A 23,690-nucleotide genomic window follows, 5' to 3' on the forward strand; every position below is an offset into this window, starting at 1 on the left:
GACTACCTACACTCTGTAAAGCTCTCTGCTGCTCTCAAGCTAGGTCCACGCTTTACACAAAAATAACAAAATTAAAAATGTACACTAATTTTATCTAAAGTATGCAAAAACAAATTTCATAATTCGTCCTGTGTAACGGTTCATATATTTTACAAATACGAACATTTTACCTCAAGTCCTTTTTCACAGTATCTGAGATTTCATTTTCCCCACTATAAACACAGTAATATAACTACTAGCAAGCAATATAATGGGAGACTAAAAGCCAGGACGGTCTGAGCGATCACTGACATGGGCCATCTTGAGAAGTCTATACTCTCTTACTTTGTTATTCATTAGTAATAACATCCGCTGCTGTTTGTAATTCGTTGTTTGATACAGTCATACACATTGTTATGCATGATCTGAATACAATATTTATTTATTGGTGGTTTTACAGTTGAGAAAATAGTTTGCCCTTGTGACCTTCTACTTTTGTAGAGAGTTTGGAACTGTAAGCAAGACAAACAGTACAGTTTGTTGGTTTAAAAATAAAAAATAAAAAACACAGGAACTTGCAGAAATATGCGTAAGCCGCCTGTTTGAGCATCAGTGCGCTAATTAGCTGACAGGTGAAAATTGCCTTTTATCTCACTGCAATGTGCATGCTATTCTGTGAGGTGTAAAGTCCCGCCCAGTTCAAACAAAGAATTGCCATACAGTCATTCTGGAGTACAGCCCCCTTTATTTTATTCATGGCTCTGTATTTGCTGTCACTGCCAGAAGGGGTATGGTAAGAGGGAGGTGCCCCCACATCTGGCCCTCAAGAAGCACGTGACACTAACAAGAGGCTTCCTTTGGATGGTCGGGCCCACCCACCAGCCTAAACATGGACATATGCCACACTGCTTTCACTCTCAGTAGGTGCACAGGAGGGAGTGATCATTTGCATGCAAGTTCACAATATTTTTCAAGGAAGGCCATACTAATACAGTGGTCTCAATTTACCTCGCTGTAACAGTGTCAGTCACACTCTACATGGTAAATCTACCCAGGACCTCTTACATCCAGCAGTTATACGAAAATGCAATGCCCATTGCATCTTTCATTTCTGCAAAATAGACCTACTAACCAAGATCAGTGAAATCCCACAGCCAGAAGGGTACCCACTGGCATCTATAGACCCCTCGATTTGTATATGATGGATTTAATCTTTCTCTAGTTAGATGCTTAAAAATTACCGTTATCAGTTGGTTTTCAAAAGAGCTCTTTGTCAGGCACATATAATAAGCTTGAGCTGTAAGAACTCTTCCAATTTCACACATTTTTTTTTCTTTATTGGGTATTTGTAAACGCCTGTACATCAAATGGTGTTTCAGGCACCACAAGACAAAAAAGGGGGGGAGGAGGGGTGGACAAGAGAGAAAACAAAAATAATGGTTCTACTAGACCTTGTGTCATTCGGATCCTGCAAGTGCAGTAACAAGAAGTGCAGGGGGAGGGGAATGGGAGAAGTGCTGGTCGGGGGAAGGGAATGCTAAGGTGGGAGGGAAATGTGGGCAGAATAGCAGCATACAGTGCATGGGGGAGAAGAGGGTCCACGGGGCTGGTCAAGTATCAAGGGGGGTGCAGGTGGGCAGATGCCAGGGGATGCAGGGAGTGAAGGCCACACACAAGTGCGAGGGCGGTGTGGATCCGGGTTGGTAGGGATGCACACCCCACCAGGATAGTCTGGGGAAGGTTGGGGGGTTTGGGAGACCAGGATGCTGGGGTAGACTGGGCAAAGAGGGCCTGGAACCCTGTAGGACCCAGAAGGGACCAGGCAACCAGTCAATGCGGCAGATGGGGGCATTAGCAGGGGAGGGGTAGAGGGAAGGAAGAAGAGAAAAGGAGGGTCTTGAGAAGCTTCAGGAACTTAAGGAGATCTGGCTCAAGCCTAAGAGGGGCAGGGAGGCCATACCAGAGGAATGCTCCTGCCAAAGAGACAGATTTGCCCCCCCACTCGCTGCTTGGAAAAGTGTCTGATCTGCAGAGAGTTCAAGCTAGAAGACAGAAGGGCTCTAGCATGGAGGTATTCAGAGAGAGAGAGAGTTGGATGTAGCGGGGTCTGGGCCCCAGAAAGACTTGTGGATGATGCACAGGGTCTCCAACTTGATCCTCGCAGCCACCGGGAGCCAGTGGAGAAAGTATAGGGCTGAAGAGGCTTAAAGGCCAAGGATACATCTTGCAGTCCCATTCTGGATTAGTTGAGGGGGCGAAGGGAGGTTAAATGTAGATTGAGCAAGAGGCTGTTGCAGTAGTCCAGGTTAGAGAGCACCAGAGCTCTGGAGACATTGGGCTTCTAGGGGAAGGTGAGGAAAGGAAGATTTCCTCTGAGGAGGTGCAGCTGAAAGTGGGCTTATTTGGCAAGGTCCGCGATGTGAGGAGAGAAGTCGAAGATGACACCAAGGTTTTTAGCCTCACAAGAGAGTCGAGGAGAGGGGACCCATGGAGGAAGGCCGGGGAGTAGTAGGGAAGGAAGAGCAGGGGTCCCAATGAGAAGGATGGAACAAGTTACTTACCTGTAACTGTTGTTCTCCAGCATGGGTCTGGCATGGATTCACATGCTCATGAATATTCCCCGTCGTCAGGCTGGGAAATCCTCAGTAAATAAAAAATCTGTATCAGCTTTGTTTCTGATCTGTCTTTCGTAGTAGTAACCAATCACTGATCTCTGCGTCATACTGACCACAGCCAATGACTGTCATCTCCCTAAGCCCCGCCTCTGGCAGCCATCTTCAGATTTGGTAGCACGTGAAGTGGCAGTATGACCAAGTGAAGAGCCGCAGAGGGGTAGGCGGGAGGGTTCGCATGTGAATCCATGCCAGACCCATGCCGGAGAACAACAGTTACAGGTAAGTAACTTGTTCCTTCTCCAGCATGGGGTCTGGCATGGATTCACATGCTCATGAATATAAGAATACATAGCAGTACACACATGCACAACCACGGGAGGTGGCAATGGCTCAACATTAAGCAACACAACAACTCAACATTAAGCATCTCTTACCTCCTCACCAGGCTCACCTTAAGCGAACAGGTTGTGCAGCACTGCTTGGCCGACCCTGGACTCCTCCCTGGAATCCCGATCGACGCAGTAGAATCTTGTGAAGGTGTGCGTCGACCTTCACGTAGCAGCCCTGCAGATGTCCAGCAGGGGCACACCAGATAGGAATGCCATAGTAGCAGCGATCGCTCTGGTCGAATGGGCTCTCGGACGGCCTGGCAGCTGTCGGTTAGCCAACCGGTGGCAGTGCATGATGCAGCCGGAGAGCCATCTGGAAATAGAAGACTTCGAGAGAGCCTTCCCTTGATTCACAGGTCCAAAGTTCACAAACAGCTGTGATGTCCTCCGAAAAATCTTCGTGCGGTCCACATAGAACTTCAGCGCTCTAGCCACATCCAGCGAGTGCAAAGTCCTCTCGGCCGGCGACGAAGGAGACGGTAAGAAAACAGGTAACACCAGGGGCTCGTTAAGATGGAAGTCCGACGGCACCCTGGGCATAAAGGAGGGGTGCGTCCTAAGCACCACCCTCGAGGCATGGAAAGTCAAGTACAGTGCTTTGCAGGATAGGGCCTGGATCTCTCCCACTCGTCGTGCGGAGGTAATGGCCACCAGGAATGCAGTCTTCCACGACCCAAACTTCATCCGTGCAGAGTGCATCGGCTCGAATGGGGGCCCCATGAGCCTAGTCAGCACCACGTTAAGTTCCCAAGCCGGGGCCGGGGCCTTCACCGGTGGGAACGACCGGAATAGTCCTTTCATAAACTCTTTCACCAGTCGATGGGACCACAGGAACGTCCGTCCTGTGGTTCTGGTATATCTGGAGATCGCCGCCAGATGAATCTTAATGGAGGCATGGGCTAGCCCAGCCTTCGCCAGCGATAGCAGGTACGGCAGCACTTGAGGGGCCGTAATCCGTAGGGGGTTGATCTTCTGTGCTCGACACCAGATAGAGAACCTCTTCCACTTGTGACCGTAGCATTTGAGAGTCGAGGACGCCTGGCCTTTGCAAGAACCTCTCTGCAGTCGGCCGGTATATCTTACCCTCCAAACTCTAGCGCTGCAGGAGCCAAGCCTGCAGGTTCAGCGACGCCGGGTCGTGGTGGAAGATGGCGCCTCCTTCTCTGGAGAGAAGATCCACGTCCGCTGACAGCTTGATAGATGGGGACGTTGACAAGTCCAGAAGGTCCGGGAACCAGATCTGCCTCGGCCACGCCGGTGCAACGAGGATCATCCTGCACCGGGACCTCTTGAGCTGGTTGATGAGTCGAAGCAGCAACGGCAACGGAGGGAACGCATACAGGTATAGGCCATCCCAGGGGAACGGGAACGCATCGCCCATGCTTCTCGCTGGGGAAACCTCCTGGCGAACCTCTGGCACTTCGAGTTCGTCGCTGTTGCGAACAGGTCGATTTGGGGTTTGCCCCATCGTCGGAAGAGTTGATCCACCTGATCCTGGCGCAGCTCCCACTCGTGACACGCGCGCAGCTCCCGGCTGAGCGAGTCGGCGATGGTGTTTCTTTCTCCTGCCAGGTGGAAGGGAACCAGGAACATCCCCTGGGCAACCGCCCAGTGCCACAGATCCTGTGCCTCCTTGGATAGGGCTGGGGATCTGGTACCTCCCTGTTTCCGTATGTAAAACATTGTCGTGGTGTTGTCCGTGAAGATCCGCACCACCTTGCCCTTGAGCGACGGGAGGAATGATTTGAGAGCCCAGAACACGGCTCGGAGTTCCAGGATGTTGATGTGCAGGAGCTTCTCATCCGGGAGCCAGAGGCCTCTTGCGTGGAGATCTCCGGTGTTGGTGCCCCAACCTTCCAGGGAAGCGTCCGTCGTCACCGTCTCCTTGTACGCCGGCGTCTGAAAGTCCTTGCCCGCCGTGAGGTGCGCTCGAACGCCCCACCACTGAATCACCCGCCGGAACACCTCGTTGAGGGGGACCCTGTCTTTGAAGGTGCCCGTCGCCTGCATCCAACGGGAGTCGAGAAATTCTTGAAGAGGGCGCATCCGTAGTCTGCATAGGCACACCAGGTAGATGCAAGAGGACATCATCCCCGGGAGGGAATTGATGGACCTCACCCTGGCCACGTCCGTGGCTAGCAGGCGCTGCATTTTGTCCAGAATGGCCTTCGTCCGTTCTTCCGACGGTGCCGCCAGGCGCCTCACTGTATCGAGCTTCGCTCCCAGAAACAGGGCCACCTGTGACGGCACCAGGTTGGACTTTGGGTAATTTATGGTGAATTTATGGTGAATCCCAGGTCTGTGAGTAGCTGGACGGTCCTCGCAGTGTGTTCGACGGCGAGTTCCCTCGTCCTTGAGCGGATGAGCCTGTCGTCCAGGTAGGGGTAGACGTGAATCCCCTGCAGGCGCAGCCGCGCCGCCACAGGTGCTAGGCACTTGGTAAAGACCCTGGGGGCCGACTTCAATCCGAACGGCAGTGCTCTGAATTGGTAGTGGCGTCCCTGGACGACGAACCTGAGGAACTTTCAGTGACTTCTGAGGATGGGAACGTGGAAGTATGCATCCTCCAGGTCCAGCGACGATAGAAAGTCGCCTTCCTCCAGCTGTCCCAGCACGTGCTGGAAGGTGACCATCCTGAACTTTTGTGACATGATGTATTTGTCCAAACGACGAAGGTCCAGGATGGGGTGCCAGCCGCCTGTCGTCTTCCTGACGAGGAAGTACCTTGAGTACACCCCGGAGCCCCGGAGCCTCTTCGGGACGGGCTCGATGGCACCTTTCCTGAGCATCGCCCGTACTTCCAACAGCAGTTGCGGGACGTGATTTTCCTTCCTGGCCACAGTATCCTCTTGCCAGGGTATCCAGCACCCAACGATCGGTGGAGATGGACTTCCACACGCCGACGAACTTCGTCAGCCGGCCTCCCACCGGGGTGCTTCGGTGGGGGCCCGAGGCCACGGCAGGTTCAGTCCTGCTTGGAGGTGGTGGCCTTGCCGCCCTGGCCACCTTGCCGATGGCGGCGAGGTGCTCCCTGCTTGCCGTGACCCCTGTAGGCCTCCTGAGACGAGGAGCATGCCGCCTGGCGGTAAGACGACGAGCCACCGCTGGATCCCTTGGAGGCCCCCTGTCTACCTCCGGAGCTCCGAAAGGGCCGTCGTTGCTGAAGGGCTCCTGGGGCGCGGGCCGTCTCCGAGTGCCGTCTTTATGGCTTGGAGGGATTCGTCCACCGCCTTCCCGAACAAGTTGCTGCTGTCGAACGGCATGTCCAACACCCTGGTCTGGACGTCCTGACGGAAGTCGACCGCCCGGAGCCAACTCCGTCGTCGTAGGCAAACTCCGTTGCCCAGCTGGCGGAACCCGGTATCGGCAATATCTGTTGCCACCGTTATGGCGTGGTCCGATGCCACCTCGCCTTCTTGAAGTATTTCCAGGGCCTCGGACCTCTTGTCGTCCGGAAGGAAGTCCAATATGGGGGCCAGCTTAAACCAGAGCTCCCTGTCGTAACGGACCACGATCGCCAGGGCGTTGGCCGCTTTGATCGTCGTCGCCGCCGACGAAATGACCCGTTGCCCCATGGCGTCCAACTTCTTTCCCTCGCCGTCCGGAGGGGAATTCGACGTTGAGGCTCCTGACCCCGCCGCTTTCTTCTTCTTCGCCGCCGAGACGACCGAGTCTGGCATTGGCTGGGCCCTGAGGCACAGGGGAACGGTCTCGGGGACCCGGTACTTCTTCTCGTACCGGTCCCGTTTGGCTGGTGCCGTGGAGGGGTTCTTGAGTACCGACAGCCCTCCTCCCAGATGTCATCGATTAGAGGCACCGCGATGACAGTCTTCCTCTTGGCCTCCCGGCGCTGATAGAGGAAACCTTCCTTTTTCTGCTCCTCCGGCCAGAGGACGCCCTGGCGATCATGGCGTGGAATGAGCCAATCTCGTCGGGCGGAGATGCCCGTGCGACGGGAGACCCGTTCCGTCGACGTCGCCCTCAGAACCCGTCGTCGAGCCCACCGCACCGTCATCTCCCAACTCGTGGGAGGATGAGGAGGGAACTGCAGGCCTTACGGGGCGAGCGGAGGAAAGGGTTGGGTCCTCCGTCGTTTGTTCTGAGGACTTCCCGACGGGCCAGGTTGCGGGTCCTCCGGCCTGGGCCGTGGTAATCTTGTCCTTATCTCAGAGCATAAGGACTGGATCGCAAACAAAATGGCCGCCGAGCTATCCTGAGGCCTAGGTTCCGGCTGCGCCGGAAGGGAAGGCTGCTCTTCCTCGCCATCGTTGTCTTCCTCGGTTATCTCCCGAGGATCTTCCTTGCGGGACCGAACCTTCTCGAATTGTACTTCGAGATTCCTCGCGACCTCAGTCAGTTCCCCCTCCGAGGCTGACTCCTAGCTTGAGGAGGCTACCGTGCCCCCCCCTTTTTCCAATCACGGGGGCCATGACGATGGGCTGAAAAGAGGATTCCCTCCTTGGCGGCAGGGAAACTCTAGTCCCGGAGGCGGTATCCGCTGGCGGGGTCTCTGCCGGCTTGGCCAGAGTCGCCGCAATCGCCTCGATAGAGGCCTTTGCCTGCTGGGTAGGGGCCTTCACCACCTTAGGTGCGTCCTGGGCCTTCTCCTTAGGGGGAGGGGCGACGCCTCGCTCCCCCTCTCCCGAGATCAGACGGGGCTTCTCCCGAAGCTTACCCGGGGTCTCGGACTTCCTCTTCCCCGAACCGGAGCGCTGGCTCGTGGTTGACGGTGCCGGGGAAGGTGCGCCCTGCCTGGCGACCAAAGAGCCTGACCTTTCGGCGCTCCCAGAGCCAGCGGACTCGCGGCGCTTGGCCTGGTGTTGGGCCCCCGTCGCTGGGGCGCCCGCACAGGACTTCGAAGCCTGCTTGTACCCTTTTTTCTTCTTCTCAACCGTTGAGCCCTTCTCCAACTAGCTGGCGAGACGGGATCGACGGTCGCTCATGGTCCGCTCCGACAAGTTCTTGCAGAACTGGCAGTCCTTCTCTACATGAGTCTTGTCCCAATGAAGACAGTAGAGGCATTGCGAATGTTCGTCCTCCTTAAACACATTCTGCAGCCCGCATCCAGGGCAGCTGCGAAAAACAGCTTGGGTCCGGGTGACGAACTCGCGTCCTGGGCCATCTCGAAGTAGGCCGCGAATCTTCTGGAATCCTCCAAGAGGTTGATTCGACGAAATCTTCACCCTTGAGGGGCGTAGAAAAATCCCGCAACGGGTACCCGTTAACGGGAGTAGAAACGGTGGAGCTTGAGGCTTGATTAACTGAAAAAATGTGAAAATTCACCTGAAAAAGCGCGAAACACGCAGCAAAAGCTCGAGAGCTAAGCACGAGGACTCCCAACACTTGAACGTGCGGTAAAAATCTGAAGATGGCTGCCATAGGCGGGGCTTAGGGAGATGGCAGTCATTGGCTGTGGTCAGTATGACGCAGAGATCAGTGATTGATTACTACTACGAAAGACAGATCAGAAACGAAACTGATACTGATTTTTTCTTTACCAAGGATTCCCAGCCTGACGACGGGGAATATTCATGAGCATGTGAATCCATGCCAGACCCCATGCTGGAGAACTCAGTCTTGCTAGCATTAAGGCAGAAACCATTTGCAGCTCACTATAGCAGAATAGCAGTCAGACAGTCGGAAATGATAGAGGAAGAAGAGGAGATATACATATAAATAAAAACACAGAGACCTCCCACTCAATGTATTCTCATAGACTAGTTGAGGTTCTTTTACAAAGACTAGATGGCAGTCGTTGAAACGGTCCGGGATGGAGCGTATGCTCCACTGTGCATGTCCAGTCTCCAAACAGGTAGCTCGAATACACCTGAAAAGACACGAGCATCGATTCTCGCTAATTTTGGATGCTTCAGCATACAATCAATGCCAAATGTTGCTGGTGTGCAGGATTGACATTGCAGATTTATCTTGGAAGAAACTGAGAGGGACAACAAAAGAGCCTTCATGATAACATACACTGAGGGCCTGATTGATAACGATCGGCACTGAAGCAAATGTGGCGATGGCTATGATCATCAACTCAGATTGGCACCTGCTGCATTATAATTAATAGAAAAAGGCTGGATCTGGTGTAAATCCGGAAATACTCTAACAAATCGCTGTGAACTAAATTTGTAATTGAGCATGTCAAAGTTCACCCAGGCATCTTCAGGTGTTTTTCATTTCATAGGCCTTGTGACCGGCTCCAGCGCAAATCTCTCTGAATCGGGCCATAAAAGTCCAAATCCAATCATCGGACTAAGAAAACCCTCATGCAATACTCCCAGTTAACATTGACTATAGCTGAGATGAAATTGAGTTTCAACTCAGCTGCGTGTGGATGTGTGCAGAGTATTCCAATCACACATATATATAGTCAATCATCACCTCCAGGTCACAAGAGAAAAACAATAAGTGGAAGTGATATACTGTTAAGAAGCCTGCAGCCTGTGGTGCATTGCATTGCATGTAAGTCACTATCATTCTTTTGACCTGGCAGTGATTGCTTTGTGAGAAATTATTTTAGCAAATTGTATTTTGTGGGAATATTTCCCTGCACCAACTTTCTTGGTTTGAAGGAGACCATTTAGTGGAATTTGCCACAGCACTTCCAGAGCACAAGGTATCACTCTGATATAGCATCATGCTTAATTTATTAACTCTGAAACACAATTTGAGGTTATTTAACAGAGTCTGCAAAAAACGTTGCAACTTTGTGATGGTTGCAAAGTGTCACAGTAAACTTCACAATGTGCGCGAAGTCCAACTTCTGCAACTTCACACAGGCCTACTTACAACACCACCTGTAAATACATTGGACTTTAGAGCTTAGCTCATATTTACCATGTCATAAAGGAAATTTGCAATCCAGTAGACCTCATATTTGAGCCCCGCTATGTGCTGCAGTCTCTTTGCCCCGGAGACGCGATCCTTCACAACAGAGCTTCCAATGGACGCAGTAAGAATAGAGAAGCCCAGCATGATACACAGCGCGACTCCACACTGCCGGACGTTCTCCAATCTGTGGGGCAAAAAAATGGCATGCTTTAAAGGGACAAAAAGCTCAATCTTCCCCCTAGGTTGCAGAAAAGCCTGGTAACAAAGTCAAAATTCATTGACTCATAATGTGTCTCTTGCAAAAACAAACAACTAAGGCACATTTGACCCATGCAGAGGGCCTAATCAAATCTGAGCTGGTTTGTGAAATACTTGTAATGTAGCCAATTACACCGCTTGGATGTATTTTCATTATGTAGGACAGAATGTTCCAAAATATGGGCTATACGTCATTCAAGTGGTTACTGAGTGTAATTTACTTAAGAAAGAAGGAGAAGAGGGCAACGGAAAGTAATCAGAAAGAGCAGCTTTTATAGCTGGGAAAGAACTTTTAGTTAGCAGTTGGTTTAGAATGATAAGTTATATCAGTGGCTTTCAGAAAGCACAGTAAAAGGGCGAGGGCGGAAGCATGGTTATGCTTGATTAAGCATATGAGAGAGGCATATATTCTGCTCTCCACTCTGACACAAGAAGTGCAATTTAATGTTAATGCTAAACCCATGAATCCACCATCCACTCTAGCATTGGGAACCAACCAGTCTCATGGATGAGCCATCGAAGCAGCATTTGGCTTTTCCCATTACATGCTGGGACTTGTTTCGTTCTTCCCACTGTAAGCAAATCCCAGCATGCAATGGGGAAAACCAGGACTGGCTTATTTATTTATTTATTCACATTTATAAAGCATGCAACAGCCCGGAGGCTTCGTGGCACTGTTACAGAGAAAGTTGCTGGTTACAGGGTAAGAATACTTAGTTACATGACAGAGCAGAAAGAAAAACAACAGAACATTGGTACTGGGGACAAGTACATGCTAGAAACAAGATAGGCCGTCGGGTGGAGGGATGCGAGGGATAAGTTAGTTAAAGAGTGTAGTTTTGAGGTGTCACGCATGACACAGGGCAAGTTGCAGCTATATATATTCTTGAAGAAGTGGGAGCTCAGTTCCTGCATGAGGCTGACCAGGTGATGTGGAATTCCTTTCAGAAAATTGTCATACAGTTCAATTTCACTTTTCTAGCGCGGTTGTGAAACTTTCTCCCAAAATGGTATTAAATGAGCTGTTTGAGATTGTGTAACACAATAAAACGTCTGTGTTCTTGACTGCTTATTTATTTTATTTTTACATTTGTATAGCACACACAAACCCTGAGGCATCAGGGAGCTGAAGTTACAGGCAGCCTGTAGGAAGTCAAATACAAACACTTGGCCAAATACAAGGGGTTACTTTGGAAATGGCATCTATTTCAGGGTTGATTTCATGAAGGGCTGGGAGGTAGAGTTTGAGTTAAGTGAGCAGCCATGTTTTGAGGGCTTTGGAGAAGGCCCAAAAAGAGTTCTCTGCTCCTAGCGCATCGGGAGGAAATTCCATTGTTTCGCAACAATGACTAGAAAGATGGACGCTCCTGCTTTGGCACGTTTGAATTTGGGCTGAACAACTGTGTGTGTGTATGGAGTTCTGATGGGCTTACATGAGGGTGTCTTAGTGCTTTTATGTGTCAGGTAGCATGTGGTGGAGTTGGACATACACCTGTGAGTGTAGTGAGGATCTTAAATGCAATTCATTTTCGGATGGGGAGCCAGTTCACTGCTTTATGGGCAACTGAGATGTGTTGGGATTTAGTGATGTTCAGCACAGCACACAGGACATTATTTTGGATGGTCTGTAAATTTTTTAGATCATGAGCAGGTGTGCCCCAAAGAGTATATTGCAATAGTCAAGTCTGGCATCTATCAATGCCCGGGCGATAGTTAGACAACTGTCATGGGAGAGGAAGGGTCTGGTGGCGTTTAGGAGTTTGGTCGAGTAAGACACTGAGGAGGAATTGCATTTACTTGGCGTTGTAGAGACAGAGTGGCGTCTAGGTATAGTCCTATGGTCTTAACTGCTAGCGAGACAGATATTTGGGTGTCATCACGGATTAACGCTGTGTAGGCCGGGACTAGCTTGCTTAGCATGGACGAGGGCCCAACAAGGAGGAGTTTTGTTTTCTCATTGTTGAGGCAGAGGCCATGGGTTGCCATCCAGGCTTGGATGATACGTGTACAGCGTGACAGTGTCTTTGGAGTGGTTGCCAGAGAGAGGGAGGAGGATGTGCGTGTCGTCAGCATAGTTGGTATATGCTATGCCTAGGGAGTCAAGGAGGTCAAAGGGTGGCTTGGTAAATATGTTGTGCAAGGTCGGCGAGATGCATGACCCTTGCGGCACTGCACAGCTAAGAGGAGGAGCACAGGCATTGTCAGATAAAACTTTCATTACCCTTCCTTCTAGGAAGGAGGTGATCCAGAAAGATGCTTCTGGGGAGAAGGAAGCAGTGGAGGTAAGGTGGTGGCAAAGTATGGTATTGTCCACTAGGTCGAAGGCAGCGGAAAGGTCTAGAAGGAGAAGAAGGGCAAATTTGCCTTCATCCCTGATGTCGTCAATCTGGGTTTTAAGGTAGCAGGAGTGCTGATTCAGTACCATGGACTGGGCGGAAACCAGACTGATGGACTCCAAGGATGTAGTAAGCCTCAAGGTGTAGTTGAATTTGAACATATCCTGCTACGTCGAGTATCTTTATCAGGAAGGGGACAGTGGTGATGGGCCGGTAGTAGTTTGGTGCTGTCAGGTTAAGAGAGTTTTTTTTTTTAAGAGGGGTAGAACCCATGCTTCTTTAAGGCTAGGGGGTACTGCGTTGGTAGAGAAAGAGGAGTTGATGAGAGTCTTGATAAACAGGGCCAGTATTTCTGCACAATATTTGTGAGGGGGCAGGACAAACACCCCCTTTGCACCTCAATGGTTTCAAACTTTTTAGGAGATGTAAGGTGTCCTGATTGCTAATTGTGCTGAACCTAAACAGGGGGCATTCTGGGGTCTTGGAGATGGGCAAAAGTGTGGCAGCATTTCTCTGGCGGGTGTGGGAAAGGATAGTTTGTTAAGTATTATTTTCTGATACATGTCAATCTTCAGCAGCATGGCATTTTGTATGGTAGTGCACCAGGCGAGGTCGTTGATCAGAGCGGATACTGGGGTGACTGGGGCAGGGATTGAATTCCCCAAGGATAGTGAATAACTCTTTGGTGGCTGATTTGGCATTAGTTATTCTAGTGTTGAAGGTTGAGGTGATAGCAAGTTTATATTGTTTGGAGAACTAGGTGAAGTTTTGCTTTGAGTTAGTGGAAGGTGTTTTTCCAGCTGGATTCAGCTAATCTTTTTTTTGTTTTTTGGGATCAAGGGGGGGGGGGCAATAGTATCAACTGCGTGGGTTATAGTTTTGGTGTAGAGTTCGACTAAGATTTTAGGATCAGAGGCATACACATGCTCTGGATTGAGATCCACAAGGAAAGGTGAAAAGCTATCTTTGGTTAACTTGTGGGAGCAGCGAGCCAGAGATGGTGGTAGCAACTTGGTAGGTGGTCTGGTTTGTGGACTGAGAGGGATAGTGAAGGCACTGATGCGGTGGGCCGACCAAGGACAGGGAGAGTTGGAAATAACAGAGACATGGCAGTTGAGGTCAGCTATCCAGTTCATGGTGTGCCCTTTGATGTGTGTAGGGTTGCCAATGCATTGGGTGAAGCCTAGAGCAGTGGCTGGTATGTCAGAGGGGTAATTGAGGCCCAGGTTTATGTCCCCAAAGAAGATCACTTGTGATGAGGGCTTTAGGTTGTCTCCTAGAATGTGGAGTAGTACTTCTTCAAATGTCAGTCTAGGGCCCGGAGGGTGGTAGAGCAAATGAAGGGAGATGGTGTTAGTAGGAGAGGTGGTCAGTTTAAGCGAGAGGATGTCTCTGTTATCATTGAGAGATGTGTTGAGCAGTCTAGTGTGTAAGTGGATCTTGGCTATGAGGGTGACTCCGCCTCCTCTGGAGTTCTGTATGTCATTCCTAAGGATACTGTATCCTAGGGGGATGGAGAGGGATAGTTCTGGGCCTGATGCTGCATGAAGCCAGGTTTCAGAAATGGCTAGGGCATCAAGATTGCCTGTTGTCAGGAGGTCATGGATATCAAGGGCATGTGCAGGCAGCGATCTGGCATTTATTAATGCAAGATGGAGCAAAGGTTTAGGAGTTAAGTAGGAGTCCCCTTCTGTATTCAGAAGGACCTCATGGATGGGCTCATTGTCCATCATCGTGAACAATGTTATTGTCTATGGGTGAGGCTGCAGGTGGATGGGCAGTTTATAGTGTTTGGTGCTGATTTTAATGTGTTTGACAACACGATTATAAAGTCTGTGGCAATAACAGCCACAGAAAAAAGCATTCCCACAAAACAAACGGCATCAACCAGGATTATTTTCACTCGTTTATTTTGTACTGAGCACCTCTGTCTAATCTTTTGGGGGCAACCAATGGGAATATCCGTAGAGTTTCTACATGAATACCGTAACGGTCACAGTTGCGTTCATTATTAAACTTTGTAAAGTGGATGAGGTGATCAATTTAGTTTCCTGCGTACATGGCGGGCTGATTCCAGAGGGCTGGATCCAGTGTGTGACCCACAGATCCAGAGCCACTTGTTTGTGAATATAGACTTCTCACAACATACAACACACAACCTAGAAAGCCAACTATAGGTGGCTTCAAGCCATTATTCTCTTTATTATGCATTTTCAGAACCTTGCATACATAACATGCAAAAGAAAATAATTGTGAAATAAATAAAATGCTACCAAATTCAAATAAAACTGATTCCGATGCGAAACGAAAACTAGCAGGAAGAGAGAGAGAGGTAGGGGCAGTTTGCAGCAAATACTGGATTGCGTTGTATTGAATCAAGTAACCGCCAGAGATACACCATGGCTTTAAATGTCCCAGGCATCCCCATAGACTTGGGTACATTTTTTTTTATGTTTTTCAGTTTTCAAGAACAATCTCTAGTGACTTCTTGGTCTAGATGTTTTCTTAGTTTTTCAGGCATCTACCAGGTCAACAGCATCCATGGTTGATTACAGGTTAATATTTTTGGAGGTCAGCAACCGAATTGACCATCAGAAACCGGGCAGGTTTCCTTTGCCACCAAGTGAAACTACAATAATTTGTCGGGACACTCTAGTGCCATTCTATTCTTTTGACCAGTTTTAGGCCCAGCGATTTTAATGTAGCTGGATCTGATTTGTTATGCAGCTGTGTGAAAAGTATATTTGTTAATGCATCCTGATACTCTTGCAATGTAAGTTGGGGGGCAGTGGTAATGATTATTTTTTGCTTATGACTAAATCAGGTTTGCACCATTTTTGTATCCTGCCGGTGGCATTTGTGACTTTAATTGTATATTGCAAAGGAGTGTGGGAGCCCCTTCTACTGAGAACAAACATGGGTCAAATACTCTGTTCTATGGAATTTCTTCCACTCTGGAGGGTCTACAACCACGTTTTAGCTCACTGCACCCTTCAAAGAAGAGAAATAACCATTTGCATACCAAACGTGGACCCCTTGCTCACTGGGTCTTAGAGAGGCTCAGTTTCACCTCACCGAGGAGGCCCAACAAGGCAGAAACACGTGTCTGGGTTGCTGGTGGTACAGGCTTGTTCAGAGGAGATTTGCCTAGCATGTCGGTGCCGCACTGCCCTTGTGGGTGGGGCAAAGACTGTTATGTAAATGGATATGTCCACTCTGTGGAGGGTGCAGTGGGCTAAAGCGTGGTTGTAGACCCTCCCGAGTGGATGAAATTCCATAGAACAGGGTATTTTACCCATGGTCGTTCTCAGTAGAGGGGCTCCCACACTCCTTTTTCAATGAATTATATATTGGTTCCCTGTTTGGCCTTCAGTACCTCTTAACTGATCGTTGCAGGGTGGTGGGTTTGGGTAGTGGGAGGGTGTGCAGCATGGCTAGTTCACTTTACTTCCAAATAATCTTTGGAGACCACTTGGCTCCCAGTTGATGTATCTTTTGGCAAGATCCCAAATGTTCTATCTTCTAGCTCTGGCTACCCATTTCGCATTGAATTGCTGCCAGCCATTCCAGGAAGCGTTGCAAATACATTCACATTCTGACTCGGGGGAGAGGTAGGGGTGGGGTGAAACCTTCTTTGTCTCACTTCCCTTTTTTCATATCAACATACTTCAAGCAGGAGGCAAAAATGCAAGTTGCAAGCTAACTAGACACCCATAAAAAAGTCACTTGCCACCTCAGTTCTATACATACAGACAGCAGACCATTTCTTACCTGCCAAGAGTCAAATATTACTAGCCAATGTCTATTGGCGAGTGCAAATGTTGTGCCCCGCTTCTAGTACACTGCTTGCCTTGGTTCTGACAGTTCTGTCAGCTGCTGTTTATTATTTGATCCCAGTGCTCTCCTGAGTAGAGAGTTTGCAGAATTATTACCTGGTCTGGGCAGCCCCACACAACTAACGGAAACTCTTGAGCACATCTAAAGGTCATCATGCATTCAAAACTCAATTTCTACAGCGTTCATCAACACATTTGATTAACTCATCTCCACGAAGGGAAAGCACCTTCACGGACGGTTCTCATTCCTTCGCTGGACATATTTTTTCATGTATATGATATATATGATATGATATGGCATTTATAACTCGCCTGGACACAAGTGTTTCTAGGCGCGTGTATAAATACCTACAACCCTGTCTTTTCTGTTTGCTCTTCCTTCTCCTTTCCCCTTTTCTTATTTCATCGCACAGAACACGGTCTGGTTGACTCCAGGGGTAGGGAAACTGTTCGCGCATTTAGGGAAGTGGTCTCTGTATGTTAAGACCACTATGGTGGCCACTCTCAGATTACAAAAGCCAGGTTAACCCGCTCAGTTGCTTCCCGAAGCGAAGTCTGTGTGCAATAAATACTCTAATAATAATAATAAAAATAGTAATAAAAGATAGCAGAAAAACCTAACATTGACGCTGTTTTTCATCGGAGCATAATGTTGCCACTGCTACACTTGTTGACAGCTCATGGTCTTCTTGGAGGCCTTCTCAGATCTCATGTTCTCTCTCTTTGCCTATTGATAGGGCATCCGTCCTATTGTCGTTTTTCTGATTTTAGCGGTGATAGTTGGGCTGGAGATGCAACTTTACCAGGAGCGTTTAAGGGAACTCCTGAGGATTATTTGGTATCCCCCTTTAACAGAGTTCCTGTTGTGACAGAGTGGGTCCCCACCAAGGTTTCAGTGGATCAAATGGAGTAGGGTGGCACCGGGAAAAGGACCTGGTTCAGACTCTTAACTGATCTCGACTGATCCCTGTGCTATTGATATTTCTTCCAGAACCTCTCCCTGTATTTTTTCTAGTTTTAGATTGTTTTTCCAGATAACTTTAAGATTTAAGATTGAGGACAGAGGATGTGTGGCAAATGTTTGCTAATGTGATAATCTTGCCATGTTTTAAGCAAACAAACGCATTTCTTGTTTCCTAATCAAACATTTCTCAACTGAAGACCACCTAGAAGGTACATTGTCTATACTTTCATCATGTAAACTCTTCATTCAACTTTCATCTGTCTCAACAACCTGGGGAAAGTGTGAAGAATCGGACACAGCATTTATTTCCTGCTTCTCTCTGACCAATGCAGAATTACTAGTGGGTGATGCAATAGAGCCTCCAGTCCTTTTCTGGGCCTCTGTAAAAGGTTTCTGTGTAGAGGCACGAGGGGGGAGGGTAGGAATGAGGTCACAAAGGTGCCAACAGGAGCATCACTACTGGAGAAGTTGACAACATGTTCATCACATTATGATCTTTGTTCAGTTGTTATGTCTTCAGGAAGTGATAGTAGGCTTCGAGGATGATGTTATTGTTGACAGTGACCTTGCTTTAATAGCCCCTTAATTCGGTCCCTCCTCTCCACCTTTTCCCCTTCCTTTCTAAAATTCTTACACCCAATTAGTTCAGGCAATTGTGACAGTTTTGGGTTTAAAGTGATCGATGCAAAAGGAAGATCAAAATCCTAGGGGGTCTTACCAAATTGAGGCATCACTGGCTTTTCATCCATGTGAAAGAGGCAGAGGGATCGAGGAGCGGTCAATGCCTGGCAAGCCTCTTTGCTTGGTTGTTTCCAGGGACAAGCATTCAACATTTATAGTAAAGCATAAGTGTCCCCGAACTCTTTGGTGTGAAGAGGGCACAAAGCGTTGTGTTATGATATATGTCATGTATTACGGGCCTGTACACAAGTATTTCTAGGTGTGACAAGACAAGGGAGGGAAGACCAGACAAGCGATCTTACTAGGCCGTGTGTCATTCAGGTCATTCAAGTGCAACAAAATAAAGTGCAGGGGGAAGAGAAGGGGTAAGTGCGAGGGAGAGGGAAGGGGGGCGAGTACAATCAGGGCAGAAATGCTCTGAATAAGTGCAGTCAGGCCAGCGTGGCTCTGGGTAAGTGCAAGGAGGGTGGGGACTGTGGATAACAGTAACAGCCCCTAAGTGCACGGTAGGCCCGGAGCCAGTGCGGGGGAGACTGATCATGGAGGAACCTGGTACCCAGTGGAGCCTGAGGGTATCCAAGCAATCAGTCATCGCAGGAGACAGGTAGGTCAGGTAGTTCAGAAGGGGGAGAGAGAGAGAGAGCGAGAGAGAGAGAAAGCAGAGGAGATAAGGAAAGCCTTGAGCTGCTTCCGGAACTTCAGGTGGTCTGGCTCAAGTTTGAGAGGGGCAGGGAGGCCATTCCAGAGGGAGGCACCTGCAGAGGAGAGAGATCTCTCCCCCACTCTCTGCCTGGAGACACGTCTCACCCATAGAGTGTTTGAAGTAGCTGAGCAAAGGGCTTCAGAAGGAAGGTATTTTGGAAGAAAAAGTTGGATGTAGTGTGGACCCCGGCCCCAGAAAGCCTTGTGTTGTTATGTGCAGTTCTGCACTTCATTGCATTCCTCAACGCAGATTCCTGCAATGCTCCACCAATGAGAACTTTCCCCACCACCATTATGCAATGGGCACCCACTCTGGAGTTGTGTCCTGTATCCTCGAGCACCCAGTAAGTGTAGCTCAGTCAGTCAGCGCTGTATAAAGCTGTGACAGCCTCAGGTGTCTCCTGCACCCAAGAATGCCTGTTTTCAAGACAATCCTCTGCACCCTTCCACAAGCGGTTAAACATCCTGACAGAACTCTCCCCCGCCTGGGGAAATATTGGTGTGCTGAGAATAATTGATGTGCCATGGCCCTTTTTCCACACTACACCATGCCCTACTCTCAATTCCTTCCGAAAGGGAAGGACGAGGGAAAGATACAAGGAAAGAGTGAGATAGCTGATGGCAGAGGTGGAGAGAAAGAGTGAGAGATACAGGTGGAGGTAAATATAGAGAGGGGGCATAGAGAAGGAGGAAACAGTGGGAGACAGAAAGAGAGAGAGGTAATACAAAGCGGAACTGGTGGAACGGGAATAGAGGGACAGGAAAAGAAAGAGGCACAAAGGGAAAGGGCGATGTGAAGAGATGAAGAGTAGGAGAAATCAAAAAGTGAGAAGGGAGAGTGAGGTGTGGAAAGATAAAAAAGCGGGTAAATAGAAAGAGAGCGCGAGAGAATGAGACAGAGAGACTATTCCATATGACTTTCACCATGTCTCCCTGCATAGCTGTTTTACAAAATTAAAATGCTGTCTCCCAGTGCAGGCTTTGCTGTTATTGTGGTGTCAGTATTACAGGCCACATTTTATTTATACCACTGCGTCTTACATTTCATAGAAAAAACGAATGTTCAAGTACATTTGTGAGTTATACTTGGACAAAAATCTATGGTCATATGCAAAGCTTATTTTTTTATAATATGGTATTGTTTTTTCCCGATTAGCACCGAGTGCAAAACCAGTCTCCTTCATAGGCTGTCAAGAGTATTAATCTATCTCATTAGAACAGTTTATTTTTTGTTTGCCGTTTGCTTCAGTTTACAATACTCTGACCACAGATGTTGGGTGGGCGTACATGGCCAGGCGTTATTCTGTGCCATTGACAGTACCATCCACAGACAGTGTGCACACCTGAAGTCCCCTGCCAGCATACACACGTGCATGTCCTTCCCATGGGTATGCAGAATTGTGATCAGGGACCATTGAAAGTTCTCTATTTTCCAGAATTAGCCTTCGTAACTGCATATAGTAGTATAGCCACCGTCCCCCTTACTGAACAGTACTGCACAAAACTTTACTTCAGGAAAGTGAAAGTCAGCTGTGCCGATGTGAAACTTACATCTTATCTTCATCCAGCAAAGATCCTCCATAAGGCTGGCTGTAGAGTGTGATCCCTGTAAATGCAAAAACAAACGAGCAGAGTAAACCTTTGTGCATTAGTTGAAAGTAGACACGTCAAGAGGAAACAGCAGTTATTACCGTGCATACATATCGAAAGCGAGTGTTCATAAACACAAAAGAAGGACAGCCTTAACGTGGAAAACCGAGACAACTCTGTTGGCACTGGTGCGCGTGCCAGACGTCTTCCATCCAGAAAAGCGCCTTCCTCAGAGGTGGTTTCCAAAGGGAGGGAAGTGACCAGCTAGGCAGCCATTAGCCATTTCTTAATATGCTACGATAACTATACATCGCAGATTAATTTGAGGGTTACAACTACCCCTCGCTGACAGCTTTCTTAAACAACTCAAAAAAACAGTATTATTCTTTTAACGCACAAGCACAAGTGGACTGGAAGCCAGATATTTTCAAGTCTCAGACAACTTTGTGATAGGGGAATTCGATTGTATGCTGGAAGGGACCGTCTTCTTCATGGTGGATATAAAGAAACAACAAATACATACACAACTCTGAAGGAAATTTAAACCCCCTGCGTTAAATCGCAGGCACCACTTCTTGCTCACTTGACAAGATAAAGTCAAAGTAAACTAAGCGAAATGAAAGTAAAAAATATACATTTCCAGATCAGTGCCCATTTCACACAGGCCTCGGGCCCACAACTGAATCTACAGCCCGACAAAGTCTGCACACTTCAAGGATGCTGTGTTAACACCACTTAAGATACCTTTAAACCCAACCCTGACCACTCAGGCTCAGGGGCGGTACTTGTGAGGAAGGCATCTGCCTGGAATTGGTGACCCCAAGCTAGGCGATGAAGGGGTTCAGATTCACCCACAAGCTGGCAGATGATGGGCCTGTGGTATTCTGGGGAGATCCTCTGGTCTCTGACTCGGGGTCCCTGTTGTATAGCGGGGAACTACCAGTGGAAGAATCTATATGGGCACCCCTCGCCCCCGCCATGCTAAAGAGCCTTAATGACCCACTAGCCAGGTTGAAAGTCCACCCACCCAAAAAACGGTTTCTTTGACAGATTTATCAACAAGATACCTTTAAAATCCACACGGACACTGTTGCCAAACATCATGTGATAGAGAATAATTCACTTGAAAGGTCCAGAGAAATTCTCTCCCAGGTCTGAATACAGACTGTTGCCAGTTGGGTTTGATGTTCATTTGCCAACAGTCTTTTTTTTCGAAGTACTTTGCAACTCCCAGGTCTGAATACAGACTGTTGCCAGTTGGGTTTGATGTTCATTTGCCAACAGTCTTTTTTTTCGAAGTACTTTGCAACTCCCAGGTCTGAATACAGACTGTTGCCAGTTGGGTTTGATGTTCATTTGCCAACAGTCTTTTTTTTCGAAGTACTTTGCAACGCCGAAAAAAACGATCACTTTTTTTTTTTTTTTTTTTTACATTTTGGGTCCCCTCCCCAGCCCACCTTTCCGTATTCGTTTAGCCCTACCCCGAACCGTTCCCCGCACCCTTTAGCACTCCCCGCCCATATATTTCAATGTCTTTTTTTCAAAGTAATTTCAGCATCGGAAATTATTTTGAAAAAAAGTCTGTCGGCAAATGAACGTGATACCGCCAGTTGTGGTTTTCTGGTGGTATTTCTACACAAACGCGATACAAAATTGCCAACCCATTGCTTAGTGGCAGCGTTTATCTATGTGGGTGATGCAAAAGTGCAATTTATTGGAGGATAACCATTTCATTTACCTTTAGATGGATTAAAAAAGCCTGTCAAAGGATTTACCAGTATCAGATGCGCACAGTGGGGAAGCCAGGGTTAGAACTCTGAAGTCACAAGAAAGGGTAACCTAGAGTGAGCTCACATGAACCTATAAGTGGCAGGCAATGCCATCCCCTCACCAATTCCAGGACACAGATGCAGACACTCACAAAAGGCCCAGGGGGGGGGGGACACAAGGTTATAAAAACGAATAAGCTCAGTCTGACAGTATGGGCGTTTGACGCATGTGCTTGGAGGGAATATGGCATGAGTTTCAAGAGTAGGTGAGAGTTTGGAGGCCAGGGGGCAGAAGGAGCTCGTTTCAGAAAGTGAAGAAGAGGTTTGAAAGTATCAGGATGTTGTTGCAGGAAGTAAGAAAACTGTTGGAAAATATCAGGAGGTGGTTGATGGAGTAAGTAAGGAGGATGCTGGAAAACATCAGCAGGGAGTCGATGGAGGAAGTAAGAAGGATGCTGGAAAATATTAGGAGGTGGTTGATGGAAGAAGTAAGAAGGGTGCTGGAAAACATCAGCAGGGGGTCGATGGAGGAAGTAAGAAGGATGCTGGAAAATATTAGGAGGTGGTCGATAGAAGAAGTAAGAAGGATGCTGGAAAACATCAGGAGGGGGTCGATGGAGGAAGTAAGAAGGATGCTGGAAAATATTAGGAGGTGGTCAATGGAGGAAGTAAGAAGGATGCTGGAAAACATCAGGAGGGGTCGATGGAGGAAGTAAGAAGGATGCTGGAAAACATCAGGAGGGGGTCGATGGAGGAATTAAGAAGGATGCTGGAAAATATTAGGAGGTGGTCGATGGAGGAAGAAAGAAGGATGCTGGAAAACATTAACAGGGGGGTCGACGGAGGAAGTAAGAAGGATGCTGGAAAACATCAGGAGGGGGTCGATGGAGGAAGAAAGAAGGATGTTGGAAAATATCAGGAGGTGTTGGAAGAAGAAAGTAGGAGGATGGAAAACATAAGGAGGAGGATGGTGCGAGTAACGAGGAAGTTATAGAATACTAGGAGGTGGTGGGAGGATGTACTGCTTAAATGGGTAACAGGAAAAAGTTGGCTATGTTATGGTGAGACACATGACAGGAAGTTGCGAGGAAGCCCAGTTGGCCCACGGCGGGTGATAGACGCAGCGGACAGAACATGCACATGCTCTTTCAGTGAGGAGGGAGATCAAAGGAGGTGTAGAGATCTTTGGAGATTTGACAATGTCAGGTTCCTTAGAGGGGAAAGTGACAGGCCCGGGCCAAAGACTTTAAAGCAGAAGGATTAGGGGAAGAGGTCTGACTACAGCTATATCCTGATGAGGAGCAGTTACTATACCACAAGCTCATTGAGTAGACAAGGCAATATGTTCAGGAGAATCAGTACAGAGGTGGAGCAAAATAGGGTTGGGGAACTCTTGAAAATCCTCAATGGACACTTGTAAAGGAGAAGGGTGCCAGGAACTCGAATGGGACCCAAGCCAAAGGACCAAAGGTGCTAGAATTGTTGTAAGCCTGCAATAAAAGTTGGAGATGAGACTGTATTATGTACAAGACTTTGTTGTGTTTCGTCTTTGTTTGCCTCAACTTGTTTTCTTTGTTTTATATAAGGATAAAGGTCTTGTAATACTACTTCTGCCATGCGCCTGTTTATGCTTCTCACTTATCTATATGACACCATCTTGGTTGGATGCCTGTATATGAGAACATACGCTATGTTATGAGTCTGGGTGGACAGCTCACAAGTAAAGGGCTATTC

The 23,690-nt window shown here is 48.3% G+C and overlaps 1 protein-coding gene across 1 annotated transcript in view; it reads right to left on the bottom strand.

Annotated features, from left to right (window-relative positions):
* Positions 1-23,690, bottom strand: part of ABCA13 (ATP binding cassette subfamily A member 13) — a 2,251,223-nt gene that overhangs the window by 854,163 nt on the left and 1,373,370 nt on the right. The window contains exons 35-36 of the mRNA XM_069613428.1: positions 20,149-20,203; positions 9,827-10,004 (exon numbers count right to left, since the gene is read on the bottom strand). Of these exons, the coding sequence (XP_069469529.1) occupies positions 9,827-10,004; positions 20,149-20,203 (233 nt within the window). The remainder of the gene's footprint in view (positions 1-9,826; positions 10,005-20,148; positions 20,204-23,690) is intronic.

Source organism: Ambystoma mexicanum, chromosome 5p (assembly GCF_040938575.1).
Source record: "Ambystoma mexicanum isolate Mex_15411 chromosome 5p, UKY_AmexF1_1, whole genome shotgun sequence".
NCBI classification, from domain to species: domain Eukaryota; kingdom Metazoa; phylum Chordata; class Amphibia; order Caudata; family Ambystomatidae; genus Ambystoma; species Ambystoma mexicanum.